Source organism: Cariama cristata, unplaced genomic scaffold, assembly GCF_000690535.1.
Source record: "Cariama cristata isolate BGI_N322 unplaced genomic scaffold, ASM69053v1 scaffold36902, whole genome shotgun sequence".
NCBI lineage: Eukaryota > Metazoa > Chordata > Aves > Cariamiformes > Cariamidae > Cariama > Cariama cristata.
Window position 1 is genome coordinate 5,449 of NW_009603885.1, and position 21,448 is coordinate 26,896.

Here is a 21,448-nt window from a genome sequence, read left to right on the forward strand (position 1 = left end):
AAACTGACAATCCAAAGCTTGCCCAAAAAAGTCCCATAGGCCAGTGCTTCCCACCACTCAGCATATACATGCACACAGAAAACTTAACACACTGTTCTCCTCCAAACAGCAGGTTTGCCCTGCTCCATCACTTGGACAAACCACTTTTGCTGATAATCCTGTTCAGGGCAGAATGCTCCTATTTATTCTTGAATTCACATATAAATGGCTTATAACAGCCATCTGCTGAAAACATATACTTTCATTTCCATGGAAGAGCAGTAGGGTTTTCTGATATTCAGAGAACAACCTGATGTCATGTTTGATACATGCTGGTAAGTCTCTCAACTTCTAATCAAAGACTTCTCGGGTTTATACTTTTCCTGCTCATGATCTCATGCTGGGGCAATTTCCTCTGCTCAAGCTACGGTTAGGTACCATGGTGGTAAGAACATCTGTGTGGATACTCTCACTAGTATTTCTGGTATGGATGAACCTAAAAGGACAACTCAAAACAGCACTGGCTTTGACACTCACACCTAAGGATGACCCGCCTCCCCCCACCTCCCCGCCCAACGATTATAAATCATCTAATAATTCCTTCTTAAAATTATTCCTTACACACGGATACACACGGATAATTACAGATTGCAAGAAAGACATCTTTCAGCGTACACTGTTTTTTTCCATGAGATTTGGAATTACAAATTGTAATTTGCTACTCGAAGATGAGAGATTTATGCTCAGGGATCCCATAATTTCTTTTGTGTTCTTCAAATAATTTTCTTAGTTTCTGCAGATACAATGCATGTAGCTGTTCTATCTCTTCAGTGGTAGGGTTCAAGTTCCGTTTTACAGGGATGGGGCTTCCCACTGTAAATCAAACACAACAGCAGCATTAGCTTCATTGATATATCTTTTTTTAAGTAGAACTGTTCTCCCTCCTGTAAGGGATCCACCACAGCTCCCAGCGAGGTGGCAGAATCACAGCACAATTCTCTTGCCCTGGATCTGGTTCTCCACTTCCTTTTGCTCAAGTTCAGATAAAATGAATTTAAAACCCCATCATTTCAGTTTGGCAGCAAAAGAGCAAATGAGAAGGGGGTTAAGCTTTAACTTGAAGGAGCAGTTTACACTTCAACATACAATCCCATGGGCTATGTGCTGTCTTGCCATCGGGGCAGTACTCCACAAGTTCAAAATAGCATTTAAAAAATGTACCTTCTCACCTTCTTCTGTTCTGATCTGAATACTAAAGGTGTCCAATGCGAGGGACATGCCTAAGAGGACAGGGGTGCCCTCAACCACACAGCCACATGAACAGGCCTGAAGGAAATACAGGTCTCTTCTGATTTATTCAAAATGGGTATTGCTGCACCAGCGCCAGAAACGTTGTTGGCTACCTCAGCCTAGGGAGTGGTGGCACGTAAAACCCCCAAACCCTGTAAGGTCTTTCTGAACCATCCATTGCCCACAAATATCATTCCAACCAAAACGTTCTCCAGGCACTGCGCAAAGTCTGCTACCTGCTCTGCTGGAGTGAGAGCAAGAGGGAGCATGGGAGGTAATTCCACTGAAGTCCAGAGGGCAGCCTCCTCCTCCACAAAAAGCTATGGCTAAAAAACCTGAGATATGCTAAGAGAAGCTTCCCATGATCTCAGTCTTCCTTGTGTAGTTCAATCACTACAGATTTTGACAGCTGTTCTTGCATTGGAGGCACTGAGAGCTTAAAAGACCCAAGCGAGATTACAGAGGAAGTCTGTAGAAAAGTAGAGAATTAAAAGCATCCCCCAGGAGCTTTTACAAAGGCACCTGAAAATCCCTTTCAACAGATGTTGCCACTTCAAATTGGATAGTGTTGATTGAAGGAAAGGGCAGTCTAGCCAGAACCACAAAGGGACTGCTCTGCATTTTCCTGCTCAGCTTCAGCTGCCAACAGCTCTCCAGCCCTACATGGTGCTGAAATTCAGACTTTATCTGGCCAGGGGTGGGAAACCAGCCCTGGGTTGAGCAATACCTTAGAGGGCATAAGATCAATATACATCCAATACAGGATTTCCAGAATCATGACTGGAAACACCAAACAACCCCCAAGCCCTTCTGCAGCAGACTCTTCCCCTAAGAGTGGAGATTTCTTGTGGAATTGGAAACTACACTCACCTCCTAATTATCTGTGCAGCTTTAAGCAACCTGCTTAATTTGGTATTTTAGAGTTGATTCTGTTTCTGAAAAGCAGTAGTAACTTTCAGGAAAAACAAAAGTACTTCACTTGTCAAGCCTAAAACACTCAGACTTCACAGACCTTGGTTTTGCTGAATTGCATCTTCTTGCTTTAGAAACCATGGCTTCTGGACCAGGAGGAAACTTGCCGATACCCAGCCACATTGTCAACAAGGCTAACCAGCTCGGCTGGAGCTCAACGTGACTCTGCAGCTTTCAGGAGCTGAGCTAACACTTGCAAAGCCATGTTGAGCCATACTGAGACACCCTCCCATGAATGCAGGGACATGGGATAGTTTTCAAACATGAGGAAACAGAGACACCAAAGGTAAGGGATTTAATGAGATCATACAACAAGTTCTGTTGCAAGACTCTGGTCTTGCTGATTTCTAGCAGTCCTGTGCTATAGCCATGGACTATCTCTGCCCTTGCAGTAAATATTACAATGATGAAGATTTGCCTCAAGGTAAAAGACATTTTAAGCTTCAGAACAGCCTCAAAGTCATCAGGCCAAGGAAAAATTGCAGAAAATACATCATTCTCATTCCAATGCTTTGAAAACTTTTTGGCTTTAAAATAAGTGATGTCTTTAGCCTGCCTCTGCACAATGTGGGTTTTAAAAGTTAAGTATTTTCCAAAACATCTAAGTATATTAACTGATAAAACACAGATCTGCATGAAATTTAACATAAAAAGAGCTACATTTTTGTCTTAAACATTTTGATTTGTTCCATACTAAAATCAAATCATCCCTCCAATAAAGGGAGGACCTTCTTAAATGTCCCTTGTGGAATACCAGAAAAGCTCAATTTACTTTTTTTTAGAAATAGGCTTTATTAGCTCAGAATGGGGCAAAAATTATTTATCCAAAATATACAGACAGACAGCTATTGCCTTTGCATGATGCTCAGCACCACCTTTTTTTTTTTAAAAGGTATGGCTGTCAATAGCACTAGTTAAAACCATTAAAAATCAAAAGACATTCAGTCCCACACTCCAGTGACAGTAGATGACCAGGGATGAAAGCTTTTGGGGGAAAAAACTCTTCCAAACTGCCTGTTGACATGGAATGCACACTTTCATTTAAACATGAACAGATCTTTCCACGGGGAAAAACATAAAAGGGAAGGAAACACTGTAGGGAGCTGCAATGCCATCTAAGCAGCAGCCTGAAGGGCTGTGGCAGAGCTGCAGCAAGGCACCCTTTCCCTTTCCTCCTCCATCTCTCCCCCTGTCCGGATGAGCACCAGGTCAGGACTGCACCAGCTCCTTCCAGTAGCCTTGCCCTGGGGCACTGCTGCAGTGGCCATGCATCAGCTGGAACACCCGACTGCTGCTTCTCTAAGAAACGAAGGTGCTGGGCATCTTACAAAATACCTGCAGCATGCAGAATCCACAGCAAAAGCTGCAGAGCTGTGGCAGCCCACTGGTACAGACTGGACAACCCTTGAGTTTCTTTGAGGACTACTGAGGACAGAAGCCTGTGATTAACTGCTAATGAAGAATAAGATTTGGCCTGGGACAGAAAGGGGAAAGGGAGAAAAGAATCCCCCCTTTTAATTGGGGAAGGACAGGAATTAAAGGAGAGGAAATATTTATTTTAAACCTCACATACTTGTTTTAGATGCACAGTAACCAACTGTTTCTGTTGGAACAAATTTATAAATTTGCAGATATTAGTAGCACACTTACGCATTTCTAAACATCTGCAAAAACATTAGAAAAGGCACAAGGAACTTACCAACAGTATGAATAGGTTGCCTGTAAGGTATTAAGCCAAAACTGTATTGAAATACTCCTCTAGCATGAAATAGTGGTAAAGCAAACCCCATTATCTTTTGCAACTTCTCCTGTACATTTCTGAGCCATGAACCTTTGGGGTTTGCAACTTGCTTGAATAGTTCATTTTCACCAAAGGAAAACACTGGGACCAGATGAGCCCTGTAAAACAATGAACACACTGAGAATCCCACATCAGGCTGCACTTGCACTGTGGTTCACATCAGCAGTGTGGAAATGGTTCCACAACAACCAACACAGAAAGCTTCAGCAGCTCTAGACTTCATCCGCAACAGGCATTCATCTCTTCTGATATGCAGCTGCTTTTTGACTGCCTTGGATGTTTGGGGTTTAAAATAAATAAATAAATAAAATGATTGGCATACAACTAGCAACTAGCTTTTGGGCAGTTCATAATTATAAGTATGATCTTATCCACCACTATTTCAGCAAGTCCACCCTTGTTCCACTACATTTTCTCTCTTGGCAAGCAAAGAAGCCTCACTGCTAACCTTATAATGCTCCCAGCTGGGTGATGTCAAAACCAGATCTTGGCTTTCCTCTGCCTTTTGACCGGAGTAATGCATGCACTTTATTTCAGCACAAAAACCATGATAAAAACCAGACATCCTTACAGACATAAGTGCAATGCCAAATTGCTCTGCTGTCCAATTCCCAGTGAAATCCTGCTTCCTCCAGACTTCTTTGAACACACTAGCCTTAATCTATTATTACTAGAGGTCAAATCCTACCCACAGAAATTATACTAACTCACTTTGGCTCCTGCACAGCCTAATGAATTCTCATTGAGTTCATGAATTAGCTTGGGAGGAAAGGCACTGACTAGTACCTGGACAAACTACTTAAGCAGACGGAATCAGTGCAGTTGTCTCCAACAGGCAAAACCACCGCTATATGAAAAACCTTGACTGCAGTAGGCCTTTTGATTAATGCTTAGTTTCATTAAATAGAGTTTAAAGAAAAAAGAGCAGGGTAATCCTAAGCCTCTGAAGGATACAGAGGTGTTTTATTTGCTTTACTTAAGTTTTAGTTTCTGTATCTTAGCTCCATTCAGCCCACACTACCTTTCAGAAAAGCCTTACTGTAAAATAGCAGCTGTAATATTGTCGGGATGAATGACTGCAGAGTGCTGAACACCTGAGTAAGATGCACTGAGGACAGAGCTGGCTGGAAAGTGCTGCAGACAATCAAAACCCATCTGTACAGAAAAAATAACTGCTTTTACAGCTTCTCAACCCTGACAACCCCCAAAGACTATCATTCCCACTCACTATTCTGATTAGTGTCTGCTCAAAGATTCTTTCTCAAATAGAGCATATATCACCCAGACACCTGTAAAGGAAATATCAGAAAGCCTGGTACATGCAGTGGCTGTGTAAATACTCCGCTTTTTACTACAACACTAAGACAAACAGGAACATCTTGTGGTTCAATAGTATGCTGAGACTGTGGTATTTGTTTTAATCTGTCCAAGGCTTTTGCAAGATGCTATGTAGGAGGTTGGGACAGAGAAATAAGTAACTGATGATTGTGAAACTAAAGATAAGTTAGGTGATTCATCATTTGTTTCATGTCTTTAGGATTTCCTCACTTCGTATCAGATATCTTTACTATCTCATGCAGAGGATTTTTGCTGACATATTCAGATTTGACAAGTTCCTAGCTTAGGAGCCACAGCTTGTCTGTGCTGGTAGTATAGAAGCCAGGGCCAGAGAACATGGGTCTCCGCATTTCCCCTGGTCTCTATGTTGCCTCTTCCTCTCTTGGTATTTGATGCCGTGGATCACAAGCACCAGAATCATATGCAGGCACTGATGGTGGGTGGTTCTTCTCATCTGCATCCCACAAGCCTCCCTTATCCTTTCATTTCCACAGGAGTTGGAAGCTTTTTTCACATTTTGTTAATTGTTAGAAACAAAATGTTAAAACCAGAAGCAATTACTGGATGCAGAGTCTTTGGGCAAGAGCTCAGGACTGCCGACAGTGCTGCAAACTCTCTGTTAGTCATACTATCCCACAGCCCTACTGTATGGAAATGAAGTCAGGATTCCTACACTTCATGTAGAAGCAGTTTTTCTTGCCAGTGCTCAGACCCAGAATGACTTGTAGCCTGGTGGTTAAGGTGACCGTGCACAAGGTGTAGGTTTCAAGTCACTCAGGCAGAGACAGGCATTATCACCATAGTGGATGGCTCTAGACAACTACGGCTCTTTAAGAAAGAGGAGTACCATCATTTGAAACAAAGGACTTCATAAGGAAAGAAGCAGTCATTCCTGTGTTTTGTAAGTGTCCTGATCTTCTTATGTGTTGAGGATGCTTTTGAAATCAAGGCCACGACAAGCACAGGTGTATCTAATTTCTCAATCCAAATCAGTATAGATGACAGATAAACACCAACCTTCATGATCTGACAGATCAGACATTTATGGACATGCTGAAAAAAAAAAAAGCTCCCTAAATATTCTTCTAAACTTTATGGTTAAAAAATAAAAGCTACTGATAGTGTTTAGGATCCCACTGGATTAATCAGCAGTTCAGCAGAAATTGAGAGAGACTCATTTAGGCACTGAGGTCCTAATTTAAATACACAAATGTTGTTTCTGGGTACAAATTAGACTAAAATGTTACTTTCTATCGGAGAACAGGTCCTTTATGAGACTCCTAGTGATATCTATAAGAAATCCTCTTGGAATTTTGACATAGAATAGTTTATAGAAAAAACGGACCTTAGCATCCTGTGTGAAAACAGAGATCTCTTATTTTCAGAAACCACCTTTTCCTGGTTACTAGCTTTAAAAACTGTTACAGATTTCTCAAGACTAGTATTTTTTTCCTCATTGCTTTGCATGTCAATATATAATCCTGGGAACTGTTCAGAAGGCTTAGCAGGAACAAGTCATCGGTTCCAATATTTCTAGTGTACAAGACATCTACACCAGTCCGGAACAAACACAATAGTTTATACTGTGTAAATCACTCAAAAGATATTAATACCATCTCTGTTTAGTTACACACTGATGGTTGCTTGATAGTAAAAAGTAAGCTATTTTTTCTTGAGATTTTCACCAAAAATTCCCAGAAACTTACTTTTGCAGATAACAATCTTCAAAAGAAATGTCTTTAGAATAAAGGTGAAAACAAACCTTCCTAGACCACAATTTTCAGTGATTTAATAAAACAGGACCTAGCTTTCTAATTTTTTTTTTGTTTGCTTAAAAGGCTAAGAAAATTCTATCGTAATCTAACTGCAATTTACAGAACAGAAAACAGAATGTCTGCGCCACTCAGCAATAACAGCCAGGGTTTACTAATACTATTTCATAATTCTTACTCTTTGCTAGTGCAAAAAACAACTGAAACAAAACACCAAGATATGCTAATAACACCTACTGCTTACAAATTATGAAAGTCAAAGGGAGTTTTCAACACTCCCAGACTGGATCTAGGTGGACAGACTGGCTCCTCCACCAGACATCTGCACGTTCTTACACAAGTAACTCTTTCAAATTCTAATTCTACGAGTTTACTATATATAATATGAACTATATTTGAGAATCAATCTGTATTCAAAGCATGTTTACTACAGTAGCCCAGATGGGAAACCTACCCATGCTTCAAGGCCATTTTAATAAAGCCCTTCCTCTTGAGGACATTCAAAGTTAAACTTCCAGGATGTGCATTCAGAGATTCCTCTGCTCCTCCAATCACAATGATGGATGCGTGGCCGCCTCCTTCGTTATTCAGCACGTATGAGACGCTCTCCTTGGATGCAGAAACCATTCCTTCAGAGTAAACATTTTAAGAGTGACCGCTGGATCTTCACATACAAGTCAAGTGGAATTTAAGAAATATTTTTAAATATCTAGATGATGTTTCAGAATTATTACAGCACAGGACAAGGTTCAAAGATTTGAGTTCAACCCCCTCACCCTGCAACAGATTTGGTCTTACGTAAGTTCGTTGATTTCACACTGATAAGCTAAATGCTGTTTGCCTATCGCAGGAGTTTTGAGATCTTCAGGGAAGAGACTTAACTCCCCCTCAGACAGATTCTGTTCCCGAGAACAGAAGAGTTGAATGGCAGCAGATACTGTTGAGAAGCAACAGCTAAAGCTATACAGCAGGTGCATATAAAGACAGGCACAGAGGGTTTAAAAGAATGAATAGAGGACTTGTTAACTCAAACATGCATCTACAGTACCAAGCTGATCCCCTTCATTCTTTTCAAAGCTATAAAGCAGCAGCTCCATCCAAGGCAATGGCATGACAGCATCAGAAGAAACAGAAAAGGCTCACTTGTACCATTCCTAATGACTACATCAGCTTATTCTCTAGTAACTAGGACCTGGCACTCATCAATCTATTTAGGTTAAAACAGCAGAATATATGAAGCTTTTCTGGTACTCCTGCTGACCCTGATACTTCTAATTAGAGGCACACTGCTGTACGAGCCTCTAACATTGACTTAGACCTTTGTGCTGTAAGTTTTACTTCAAAGGCTCACAGTGGTGCCATTTACCCAGAAGCCATGTTTAACTACATTGTATTGAATTAATATACTCTAAATGACAATTTAGAGATCAAATTTAGTTTGCGTTGTTGTTTTTTACAGGGCTAGTATCAAAGCATGCTCTTTCGGATGCTAAGCAAAGACTTCATCTTCTGTTACCCATTTGCTTTTTTTCCTATTAGGGACATTACAATGTGGATTATTAAAATCTCACAAGAAAGGGAAGATGACTGTGATCTAGTTTTGAGAGCTGGCCACCAAGAAGAATAGCTTGCTACTGGTGCAAGTTCAGACCTCAATAAAAAGCTCTTTCCATTTTCCATATATGTCTTCACAATCACTGTTACCCTGAAAAATGCAGCTGACCCGAGACTCACAAATAATTCGAGTGATGCTCATTCACCCATTGGCATGTATTTTCTCTGGAAGAGAAAACAAGAGCCACTGCCTTTCCCCAGGACAAATTTATCTCCCTGCTGAAGTCAAGATGCCAGCCCGCGTGCAGGGCACTGCTCCTCGCTCGCTCACACAGCAGCTCGGTAGTGCTGCAACGGCTCTTCCCTATGACGAGAACTGCAGCCTGGCAGGCCTCGCAGACAGGGAGCAAAAGACGGAGATGAAACAATGTGCTAGGAGCATGGCTTTCAGTACACAGAAGATTTTGCAAGTCTTTTATGATTTGACTGATAACCTGCATTAGACCAAAGGTCCTCTCTGGTTTAGCAGCTACAATGCTGACTATTCTTTAGCATGCTTTTTACTCAAGTTATTTCTCATCAGCAGGTAAATATTTGATCCTATGGGTCAAGATACCAAAAACGTGTAAAGCTGACTTCCAGGCTAGGCAATGCTTAATTGTCATCTTCCACCACTGCCAATGCCTTAACTTTGCAAGCCTGAAAGAATCCCCTCAGAAATAACATTTGCATGGAAGGGCATTCTCTGGTATGTCAAAGTATACACAGATAAGCAATTCTGATATTAATCTGAGCAACATCCTAGACATGTTTCCACAAATGGAGCAGCTGAATAGCTTATCTGAGACCACAGTGGCTGTGCTGCAGTCAGGAACAAGAGCTAGATTTCTGTCTCCCAAACCTAGCCTTGTGCACCAGACTGTACTTACTCAAATGCTCTAGTTCAATGAATTTAAGTAAAACAACTCCTGTATTAAACCACTGTGGGGGAACACTAGCCCTGATTTCATGACACATTCTTCTGTTCCCCAAACTTTATTGCTTGTTATTTTTATTACTGCAGTACCAGTCATGAATATCACCCCTCTATGATAAGTGCTACTCAGAGGGGGGAAAAAAAGTTCCTGTCTTTAACAGTTTACATCTCCATTAAAATTACACAAATTTGCAATATGGGACCTCAGTCAGAAGCAGGTAATTAACTTCTGACTACAAAGATATTTGTAATGAGTAGGACTTTAAGCACTTCAGGGAAGAGATGAGCCTCAATTTGTTTTACAAGTGTCTATGCAATGACTAAATAACATTATAGATTAATATTCCCTTCTCTTCTTGTAAATAACTGGTACTCAGTTCTGCTGTCTCATAGTTCAATGGAAAAACAGCAATTTTTTTCAGAAAGAAAAAAAGCTCAGTGATATAATTTAACAAAACTATTAAAACCTTTCAAATTATTTTGCAACAGCAGCTCATCATAAAACAGAGGTTTAATTTAGCACCAACAGTGATCCTTCTGAAGTGAAATTACCATTTATAGGTACAGGAACAGACCCTACATTTGAAGCAGAAGCTATAACATGGAACAACAGCTGAGACATTCTGCTTTTACCTACCAGCACTCATTATGTATTCTCTGAAGAAGGGACAGCCAAACCAGATGGGCATGATATGAAGATACGGAGTAAGCCCAGGAAATAAATTTTCAAAACTTGGACCAGTGCAAAAGTTTCCGAAGGCTCCAGCTACCAGGACCCCATGAGGGTGAAAGCCAAGTAAGTAGTTGTGATTTGGATTCAGTTCTGAAGTTTTTATAAGCTGAAAAATAAAGACAGTGGAGGACATTGTAATACTTACCTCAGAAAGATTCTCAAAAACAAGTATGGAAATTGCACATTGACAGGGCACAGAACTGATGACAATTCATTTCCTTCTGAGCACTTTAAACTACTGTCACATTTTACAGCTGGACAAAATTTAAATAGATGTGTCTGAAGATATCATGTCTAGCATTTACTGTGCTGAGGCACTATCTTGTTACCCAACAGTCCAAGTAGAAAATCAGCCCATGCCCCTTTTTGTCACTAAATCTCAGACTTCCCATATTTTAAAAAAAAGTTAAGTTCACCCTGGAGTAAGTATTAGAATTTTACCAAAGATGAGTCTTAGACGTTTGTCCATACTCATGGCTATTCAGGCTGTCTCTGTTCCAATGTTTGCAGTTCTGTGAGAAACCTTCTACTCACGTGAATGGGAAAGTATTCCCTAAAGTACTTCCAAACAGTCCAGCTTCTGACCCACTGGGACCGTCTGCCCCCTGTGCATGGCGTTTCCCAGTCACAGTAGAGCCACAGCAGGTACAGGACAGCGAGGAACCAGAAGTTGCCCAGGATCAGGACCACAAAGAATCCACAGCAAAACTCTGCTACAAGAGACAAAAAAGGAAACCATAGCAAGCATTAACTGCACCTGTCTCCTTTTAAGATCTTGAACTCCCAGCCCTGATATTTTTATTATAGATGCTACTCAAAATGCATACAAATTGAAGTTAGCTTATTATTTAGTTAGCTTGTTTGATAGAGAGTATCTAATTCACCTACAGTTGAACAAAAGGAAACAGCAAGAGCTAACAAAGATGTGATGCTCCAGTGAACGAGAAGAAGGAAGGGGAGCTGGGAGACGAAAGAGGGGAAAGGGGGCCACAGCAAGATCTTTTTTCTAAAGAGAGTGGTGTTGGGCAATCATTTTCCCTTTCTGTTTCTTAAGTTCTCTACCTACAAAATAGGGATGGTAGTTCTCCCCATGAAAAGTGCTCTGTGACTGGCCAAGGAGATGCACTAGACAAGACCAAAGCACTAAGAGGTTCAACTTCAGCCTCTAAATGCGTCACTGTAAGTTGACTAGTTGTAAGTGCTATGGGAAGACAACAGCGATTTTAAGTCCCGATACTGTCAGACCCATTTACTAAGAACTGTAAGATCCTGCTACAATGATGATATATAGGAAGTGTACTATACACAATTCAAAGATCCAGAAAAAGTTGTTTGATTAACACAATATGTTACTTTGGGGCTCAACCCTGAAATAATTAATCAGGGAAAGCCCCTCTGGAAACTTTATCTTTGTAGGACTTGCAGAATTTTGCACTCTTGCAGCAACACAAGCAGCTATGGACAGAATGGGCTGGAGCGCAGTACAGCAGTACCCACGGCTCACTGCCCTGCAGCCTCCTTGCTCTGACACCTTGTGAACAAAACGCATCCCGCCCGTGCATCAGAGTAATTCAGCAGATGCTGAATTCCAGGTTTGCAAGGGAGCCAGGGCTTTACCATCGTGTATTTATACAATGGCAAGCAAAACAGGACCCAGTCCTCACTGGAAGTCTCAACAGGCAGAGTTGTATGAAACAGGCGTTTTTCTGTGACATTTTACAAAGCAGAAGTAGTACTTTGTATGTCCCACAATTGACTGATTTTCATAAGGGCAATATCCTGTTACGTCCTAAAAGGAGTTACACCAGTGAAACATACTGAGCTAAATACATAAGTAAATAGAGCAGAGTAAAAAAAAAAAAAAACAAAAAACAAAAAAACAAAAAAAAAAAAAACCAAACAAACAACAAAAACCACAGAAGTATCTCAGGCAATAATTTGGCTAACACAATGTAAATACTACCAGAACTGAAAGCTTTTAAATAAGCAGATGGACCAACAGTAAAAACCACTCATCCTAGTTAAGATCAGCTTCACTCAAGAGAGAGATTACTTCGGTGTTGAAACCCCTCTGCAGATTCCCCTTACCAAGCACGATTTGAGCTACTGAAATTCAGAGCTTAACTTGGCCTATGAGCAGTCTTGTGTTTCCTCCAACCCGAATACTTATTTTTTCTGAACTTAGCCAACTTGCCCTTGTGCCTAATTTGACTGTGCCTTCAGACTAGATATAGATGTATTGTCATGGGGTAACTGAGAACTACTGCAGAATCCAGAAGCAGACAGAGCAAGCAAAGCTGCTGGTTAGATTAAGTAGGAAAGAAAGAGATGAACATTCCCATTTCTGGCAGGGAATGAGCAGAAAAATAATGAATTGCATTTGCTCTGAGGAAGGGAGAAGGGAACAGCCATAAACAAAACCAGAAGCAGGATCAAACCTACTGTTTTGAAGGATACTCCATTTTTCAGTACCATCAGTACAGAAGCTCATTGCTTCCTGCTTAAACAGGCAACCCTGGTCTTGCACAGAGAAGCACCTCAGTAAGAGCTCTAGAAAAATACCACAGCTAACTGAGGCCCATAGACCTCCAAAGTCAACGTGGAAAACTCCCAAAAGCTGCAACAATGAGTTCTAGGGAACATAGTTAACACAGGATGAGTAACACAGGTGAAAGATGACACTCAATTCCACTGCTCCGGAGGGAGAACTCACTGGGAATCCCACACCAGCAACACTTCAAGACAGGGCACAGAAATATTTTGAGGAAAAGTCATTACATATTTTTTGAAGAAGAGATCTTGAAACTATAGAAATTTCTAGGAGTGCTGATCTGGACAGGATGCCAACGTTCACGGTCTAAGTTTGAATAAGTATGAGAAGTTTTTTTTAATTGCCATAAATCAATTAACTTCAAGTTGTTATGTAAAATTTGGTAAGTATTTGTATTTCCTACCCTTCCTTTCAGAAGGACTTTTGGCTCAGTGCAGAATCACATGGCTTTTTTTGCTATCAGTTTCCTAGCCAAATAGCTGAAAGGTGCTCTGGATCAAAGCATCCTTGCTGTGAATGCTAATTAAATCAGCAGTGAGAAGCACCAGATAGCAGTATTTAATACTATTCGGAGAAACATACACGACATCAACGAGCTCACTGCTTTGCTTTAGCTAGAACACATTCCTGCATGCATGTAAGGTATAGGGAGATAAGTATGCTGTCAGCACTTCCTAAGGGGACCTCAGCATCTTGTAGGACAAAGCTAATTTATTATTGCATTTGCAATGAGACATGCAAAGCAAATTCCTTTTACCATACCTCCTTATTATTTCAACGCATTAACAGCCTGCAAGATGAGTTAAACACTCATGACTCAAAACCAGTGAGCCTATAAACACAAAACCAGTGTTTTCTCCTTCAGAGAAGACAGTGAGTAAATAAATAGCAACCACTTTACCTAAACGCATAAACAAATTCCAGGCAAAAGGTAACTTGGAATTTGTCACTTTACTATATCATTGCCTCCTTGGATATAGTTCCAGTGCACACTGTAAGCATAATTTTTTGCTTGAACTTGAATTAAAGCTTTGAAAATATCTCTACGGTGTATTGAAACAGGAAATATGGATTAAAAGACAAATCACTGCCACGGGACTCTGAACATCCTGTTTGCCAGCCAACATTGGCGAGTCCCTTTCCCTCCATTTCCTCATTTACAACATGTGGATACTCATCTGTTGCAAGAAATGGATGAAAAATATTACGTACAGTGTTAGCTAGCAGCACTGGTAGCCAACCTGCCCAATGATGTTTGAACATCTGATGCTTCACTCATTAAATAGGCTCTGAGTTTGCAACTGTGGGCACCAAATTCATAAAATAGTTAAATACCACAGAGATCGGAAGTAGGAAACCAGCACACTGGCTGAGGAAATACACGTGATGCTGCCAATTAGAAGCTCCAAATGCATTTGCAGTTACTAAGGAGTCAAAAATGTTTGAGTAATATCTATCGTGAAGGCCACCAAATCTAAAATTGTCCACTAAGAGAAAAGCCTCCCGTTCATCCCAGAGCAGTCACAGACCATGTTGGGCCAGCACAGGTGTATCCTAGGTGGCCAGGGTGCTTGTCTCAATCCAACCAGCACTACAGGCTCTCCATAGTACCCCATAAAGCCACATAAAGCAGCTTGCACTGAGACCTCCGGACTGCTCAACAACTCAGACACGTCTGAACTACGAGCCAGTTCCTGCTGTTTCCCACATGCCCTTAGCAAAGCTTTCTCTAAACCCATTGTGCTGCTATGTCTTAAATGAGCTGGAGACTTTCAGAGTTCAGCAATTTGAACCTGATCCCACAAAGGACGTGATAAACAGGACATCTTTGTCGCACCGGCATTCTAGTGAATACAAAGGTGGAGACGTGAATTTTAATATTGTACTTCTCTGGGCTTTATGAGTACATGTGCACACCAATACACAAAGCTAGGTGAAAAAGCTCACTTCTTAGATCTATGGCCACAGGGGAAAAAAAAATGAAAGATGGCATATTTTTCAACAACCCTGTTGAGGTACTGACAACAGAACAGTCCTTTCCTCACCTTCAGTCTTCAGAGCGGCAACGCCTGTGAGCTGGGTGCCTGAGGAACAGAACACTGGAGGGAACACACAAGGAGAATTGCACAGTAATGTTTTGATCCCTAATGAACATTTGCTCCTCTCTATTATCCCTCAAAGTACCACTCATAAGTTGATTTTGGCATTAAAAAAATTATTTTCCCTGCTGAGTGGATTCTTTCATTAGGGGAAAAGAAAAAAATAATTTAAAAATCAGCCTTAATTTCTGGAAATACTTTCCAAATTATTTATAAATCATAAGGAAAGGGATAGAAATTTAAATAACACATACAGCAAATGGGCCCCAACAGTGCCACCAAAGGAAGACCTGAGACAACAGGCAACACTTGAAAGAAGGCAACCTGCCATGGCAACAGTAAGCAATTTCATGCCTCCGTAGAATATTGCTCTGCAGCTTTTACATAGAAAGTCTCTTTTTTAAAAATGGAGTCATAATATTAGTACTATCCTGTTCAGAGCCTACAAGTCTGTGGAATTCTGTCAATATACAGATTTCCACCAGGAGCACAGGAACTTGCTGTCACTTTTTACCCGTGGCAGATATGGATTCCTCAGCAAAGAATAAACTGGGAATTTATTTAAACTAACTGCACTGGGAAATCGTTGAAGTCCACTGCAATTTAGTAGCCATCTCCAGGACTGAGGTGGTAAAGAGGTCAGCATTTGTTGAATACGTGTGGATCTCCTGTAGTGGAGGTCCTTTGTCAGTTTATTGGTCACAACTGGGAACCCCAGTCACAAGGGTATTTGAGCATTCCTACCAAGGGAGCTGAATTTCAACATCACTGTGATAGCAAATACAAACTCTCAGATGCCAAGGTTTGGAGGCTTGTTTACTCTGGAATTTGGTCCCAGTTCCCCAGCAAGCAGGCCTTCCATTGGCAAATACTGATAAACTAGAGATACGGAGCATTAGGCACTATTGACTTGTAGATAGAGTGCTCTGGATACAGTAAAACCCCAAGTTACTAATTATCAAATCCAAAGACAGCATGCCAAATTTAGTCAACATATTTCCAGTTTCTTTTATTTCTCCTTAGGCATCCACTATCAGTTATGTTCACAGCCTGATGCACCACAGTCATTTTTCTCTTCCTATTATCTAGATAGAAATATACACAGAGACATGGTTACATTCCCTCCCCAAGATGTAGGCAACAGAGGTAGCATTCCTAGAAATACTCGTCAGTCTGGCATCAGTAAGTACCCTGTTATTCTCTGTGATCACACATCAGTCCCTACCCGTGGGTCAGCAATAAGCTTCATATATAGAGGAATATAGGCTGACAAAAACAAGTAGCAATACCAGCCAGCTTGCTAGGAAAGGCTCACAGAGCTTAGCTGAGTTTTCTTAAGTATCAAAAGAGAGTATTTTTTAAAAGGCTATGAGGAAGAATGAGACCAGCCAGCTACAGCTGATGAATTAAATTATCACCAGATAACAAAACATGTTTGAGGAAAAGGTTATTTTTTGCTTTAGCACATTACACCGACATCTGCTTTCTCAACACACAAGTCACTTCTTATTCCAGCAGCAATATCTCACTGTCTGGCAAATGTCTCATTGTTTCTATTCTTTTGGGGAAGCGAGATCCACAACTCAAAACTGTCTCCAGCCAAGTTCAATTAACAGAGTGCTTCATCCTACATGCATAGAAGTTTAGTCACTAGAGAACAGGATGTACTTTAATACACACCAATGTCTTTAGTATATTATTTTGTGGCTTCATCCATATTAAAGTATACCTTTTATTATGTACTGATTTTGTATTACTAAGTATTTTGCAAATAAACACATGGGTGCATGCACAACAGTCACTTCTTAGGTCCCCCAGTAAGAAGAAGACCAGCACGCCACTGCTGGACCTAGAAAGTGAGCCACAGAAGATGCACTGTTCTCCCCTACCAGCACCTTGTCTCAAAACAAAATCCTGGTATCCTTGTCAGAGTGTCAAGCGCTCTTTCATTTCCATCTCTCATTGTCTCGACCAAGACACCATCACTCCACCTAAGTTACCTAGTTCTGCATTTGATTTTGTACATGCTCAAATTCCACTCTTTTTCACATCACATGCACAGAAGTTGGCAGAGGAGCAGCTCACTGACTCACCTTCCAGCTCTATTTTCTCCAAAATGCTGTCATTTGATTTGCGTACATTACAGAGGGAAAAAAAAACAAAAAGGCTAAGGCACCTGCAAAGCAGCACTTCACCCAAATCTAATTTTTTTTCCTTGTTTGAATTGTTTTGCCTTTAAAAGAACCCTTTGATCTACCTCCTGCCTAGGTACTGATCACCTCATGATACAAACTGAACCTCACTCACAGATGTGCAGTACTGAGGCACACATCCCACCGCTGCAGCACGCTTACATACCAAGGGTAAATCACTGCTCAATTACTGTGCGAGAAACAGAAAACCTACACTGGTTCCTAAGAGACATACTATTAACTGCAGCAAAATTAATTCAGTCGAAGTTCTTAAGAAAAATATTTCCAAGCTTAAAAACAAAGATTTCATGCTAAACGCCAGGGACATTTGTTGCATTCAGGGAGAGTAACAATTTCTTTTGTGTATGTGTACCGTGAACCCTACAGTACAAAAATGAGCATTGTAACCCCTTTGCTCCCGCCCCAAGTCGGTCCAGCAGCACTTACAGGCTTGGAGATTTCATTTCTCCAGATGACTTTCTGCCTGGTGTTGGCCTGGACAACGGCACAGAGAGATTACAAGGAGGTACCAGCACACAGCTTCACAGGCGGACACGATGTGGGAGCTGCACGAGCTCGGAACAGGGCCAGACCTCCCCTAGGACTGTCAGTCCCTGGCCAAGCCGATGAACCTCTAATAACGGTAATTACAGTCATAAAACTACATCTATAAAAATTGTCTGTTTCAGCTTTTTTTCCAAAATAGGTACTCTGAAATTGCAAAACTTCATATATTTGCTGTTTCAGCAGTAAAACACTGACAACTTGAAATTATGTTTCGGCCTGAAGCTGTTTTGGATTTCTGCTTGATACAGCAAGAAACCGCATCATTTTAGTGTTTCCTGGTTTTCAGTTTTCATAGCTTTGGTTTTCTAGACTCCAGACTGATACCACTCTCCTTTTAAAAGAAACCAACCTATTTACAACACTTTTCTTCATGGAACTTTACCTAAACTATTTTAGCCTGCTGCACTTAGAGCACATAAGACAGAAAACCATACAGCAGTTTCAGCTGACATACAGTGGGAAACTTAGATGGGCATTCCTCTCATATAATCCAGAAGCTCTTAGACACAGATCACAGTATTTCAGAACTTATTTTTGCTTCTGGTGTCATGCCCCTGGATAACTAACAGAAGAACCACTGCTACAATGAAAACTTGTCTTTTCTGCTCGAGGGCGAACTTTGGCAGCTTGCAGTACAGAGCAGGAAAGCACAGGAACTTACACCCAGAATTTTAAAGAGGTTCCTTTTGTACGTAATGAAATTCTGTGCACATCTGTACAGCTCTTCTGAGGCAGAGGCATGCTTGTTCTGCCTGCACTCTACAGCAGAAGCAACCTATCTGTGGTGCAGACCCAGCCCACAGCCAGTACGCTGTGCGAAGAAGCAGAACCTTCTTGTTTGTACCATGCTACTGCAGCTATTTGCTTAGTGTTCGTTGACTGATTCGCTCTTTCTACAAGTGGTGACGAGATTCACAGTCTTCAACAACTATTGCATATATGTATTTCAGGCCAACTCGTGAGTAGCCTTTAGTCACACAAGCAAGAGGGCGTTTTCAGTCATCAAATCCAGTCTCAGGAAACCATGCAGCGTTACAACAAAGCAAACCTGGAGAGCAAGGGGGAAAGACCAACACAATGTGCTTTTTATATTAAATTCAGCGACTCTTAAGGGTCTCAGCCAGGAAGATCAAATCAATGCTTGATTTTCAAAGCCTTCTATCCAAGTCACATTATGGATTCTAAGTTGTAATAGACTCATGTTCCCCTTACAGTTTACTCTGTGTACCAAATCATGTTTTCACATGTCACTTCCCAGATTTCAAGGATATAATTACCCAATACAGTTTTGTCTTTAAGGGCACTAATTTTTAGAGTTATCTTTCTTTATCTCTTAGTCTTATTGGTCCATTTTATTAAGCTATGCCACCTCACCACATATGTAGACAGACAACTTTAGGAAGTAAGCCAGGATCTTACTTATTCACTGCTCTAAACAGAATCCCTACATCTATAACATGATTCATTAGTTATAGTATGGTGTTATCTGTTCCTGTTTTCACATGCAGATATTGTTACATGAGAAAGACTGAATCTACAGAAGATCTTGCTTGGTATAAACTAGTTCCACCTATACACCAACCCCCAAACAACAACCTACCCCTCCAACCTATCCTGTGATGAATTCACACAGTACTTTACTTGTACAGAGTCATCCCATTGATGATTTGAAAGTGTCTCTCTTGAATTCAAGAGCGTACAAACAAATAATGCTTTCACATTTCGTCTGCTCAAAAAAAGACTGAAAAAATCCAGACATAACGGTAATCCAGAATGCCAGAAACCAACCCATTTTTCACTTCTTTAAGCCATTTAGGATTCAGCCATTTGAATTTTCCTGAAGCTAAGTAAAACTTTTTGGCCCGATCACTCGGACTGTCCTATGACTGAAAGGATACGCCTACAAAATGCCAAGGTCACCTTGGATAGCTCTAAAGATAAACATCCCCATGAAAGCACAAGCAGATGATTATTAGAATCAATTTGTCCACCAAAATTCAAGCATTCTTGCAAACAGATTTTTTTCATGATCATGTGCACTCGCTATATCCAACGTAATCAGCCATCAGGCCACTTGTTTGTTGATTTTCCTTGACATTTATTCCCAGGCAGCACCAGTTGCAGAAGACAGCTGCCTACTTCTCCCACTGAACTGCAAGCAAGACTGGATTTTCTGCAGGCCGAATACTTCTAGTAAGCACAGAACGATGTGAATTTCTGCAGCAGCGTTGTTACCAACCAGGCTAGGATAAAAAACTGTTTCCCTCCACTGCCACTGAACTTCCATTGCATTATCATTAGACTGGAATAATGGCATATGCCAAGATCTAATTCAGTAACAGAAAATTAAAAGCACAGGCTATTTACAACATAGCCACAAACATGAACTGTTTATAGTCCAGCCACATATAAATTAGAGGTAACAAAACAGTCAAGTGCTAAGGATAAATCTGTGAAGGTGCTTCATAACCTCCATGCTTCCCCCACATACTCAGATCTTTTATGTGCTGGCTAACAACCTAAAAAAAAAAATTGTCTGAAAGACATCAGACCACTATCTGAATGATACTATATTTGCAAGATAAACAAGGAAGATATGTGCACATCCCTTTTCTCCTTGTAAGTCCTGAAGCACAGATGACCATAAAGCATTCCAACATTTCCAGTAACACACAGGTAGTCAGTTGCTCTATACCTCAGAACAGTTTTGTTCCACACAGACTATTCAATAACCGCCTGCCAATTTACACAATCCATGATCTGGTCCCAAAGAATTACAGCTTAGCTTACCTTACCAAGTGACTCATTTTATCAAGTTCAAGATAACTACACATGAGAATAAGATTTGCTGCTGTGAACAGGTGTTTAGTCATAGGATTCTATTAAGATATCAGGAAAATTTACTACAAAGGAATCATCAATGGAAAAAGTTTACCAAGTCAAATTGCTAGGAACACTTTCTTAAAGCAAAAGAGGACATTTTTCATAAAGTTACAGAAGTGGCTGCATTTAAGCCAGTTTACTGTTGATCCTTACTAATTTTTGTCACCTAGTTAAATGAGAATTTTATTGAACTACAGTATATAAAGTTATTTTACAAAATCAGTAGTGAAAACAGCATTAGCTTTTATGCCGACTTTCAATAAAAAGTTGTTAGTCGTCAAAAAACCTAGGTGCCCTCTCAATGAAAAGACACTGTCACTTGTTTTTCAACATTGTATTTGAAAAAGATCCCATAGAAAGAAACAGACCCCAGAAAAGAGAAAAAGCCATCCAGAACTTTGAGGGAAGAAAAGGCCCAAGCCCAGAAGCGCAATGCTCTTGACCTGCCCGGGGATAGCCAGGGAGCTGCTTGCCCCCCGGCTGCCTCTCCTCCCACGTGGAGTCACAGGGTGACACAGACCGATGCCCACGGCTGACAATGGTTAAGGAAAGAGCCGATTCTTTCCCTTTTTTCTCTGGGGAAAGGGCAGGAAGGAGGAAGGCTGTTACCCAGCAGGAGGAAGGAGAAGATCCACTGCAGCACGGCGACTGTCTGCATCCTCCTCTTTAGGGGGATGTTGATGGGGGCAAACTCGACCTTCATGCTGACGGCGGGAGAGCAGCGCGGGGAGGCATGGACCC

General features: G+C 40.9%; 1 protein-coding gene across 1 annotated transcript; it reads right to left on the reverse strand.

Annotated features, from left to right (window-relative positions):
* Positions 1-688: 688 nt before the first annotated feature.
* On the reverse strand, positions 689-21,435 carry MOGAT1 (monoacylglycerol O-acyltransferase 1). The gene is made up of 6 exons (XM_009695371.1): positions 21,317-21,435; positions 10,950-11,128; positions 10,320-10,521; positions 7,607-7,781; positions 3,941-4,140; positions 689-852 (listed from the first exon to the last, which is right to left on the reverse strand). The coding sequence occupies exons 1-6, from the start codon at positions 21,408-21,410 to the stop codon at positions 698-700; spliced, it is 1,005 nt and encodes a 334-aa protein (XP_009693673.1). The 5' UTR covers positions 21,411-21,435; the 3' UTR covers positions 689-697.
* Between the last annotated feature and the right edge of the window lie 13 nt (positions 21,436-21,448).

What these genes read in the sequence shown, in the direction of transcription:
- MOGAT1 (XM_009695371.1), bottom strand. Translation starts at nt 21,410, where the DNA reads ATGAAGGTCGAGTTTGCCCCCATCAACATCCCCCTAAAGAGGAGGATG. An exon ending in AGAATACATAATGAGTGCTG is followed by an intron (nt 7,782 to 10,319) that starts GTAGGTAAAAGC and finishes TTTACTCTGAAG; the next exon opens with GAATGGTTTCTGCATCCAAG. An exon ending in GCAACCTATTCATACTGTTG is followed by an intron (nt 853 to 3,940) that starts GTAAGTTCCTTG and finishes TTTGATTTACAG; the next exon opens with TGGGAAGCCCCATCCCTGTA.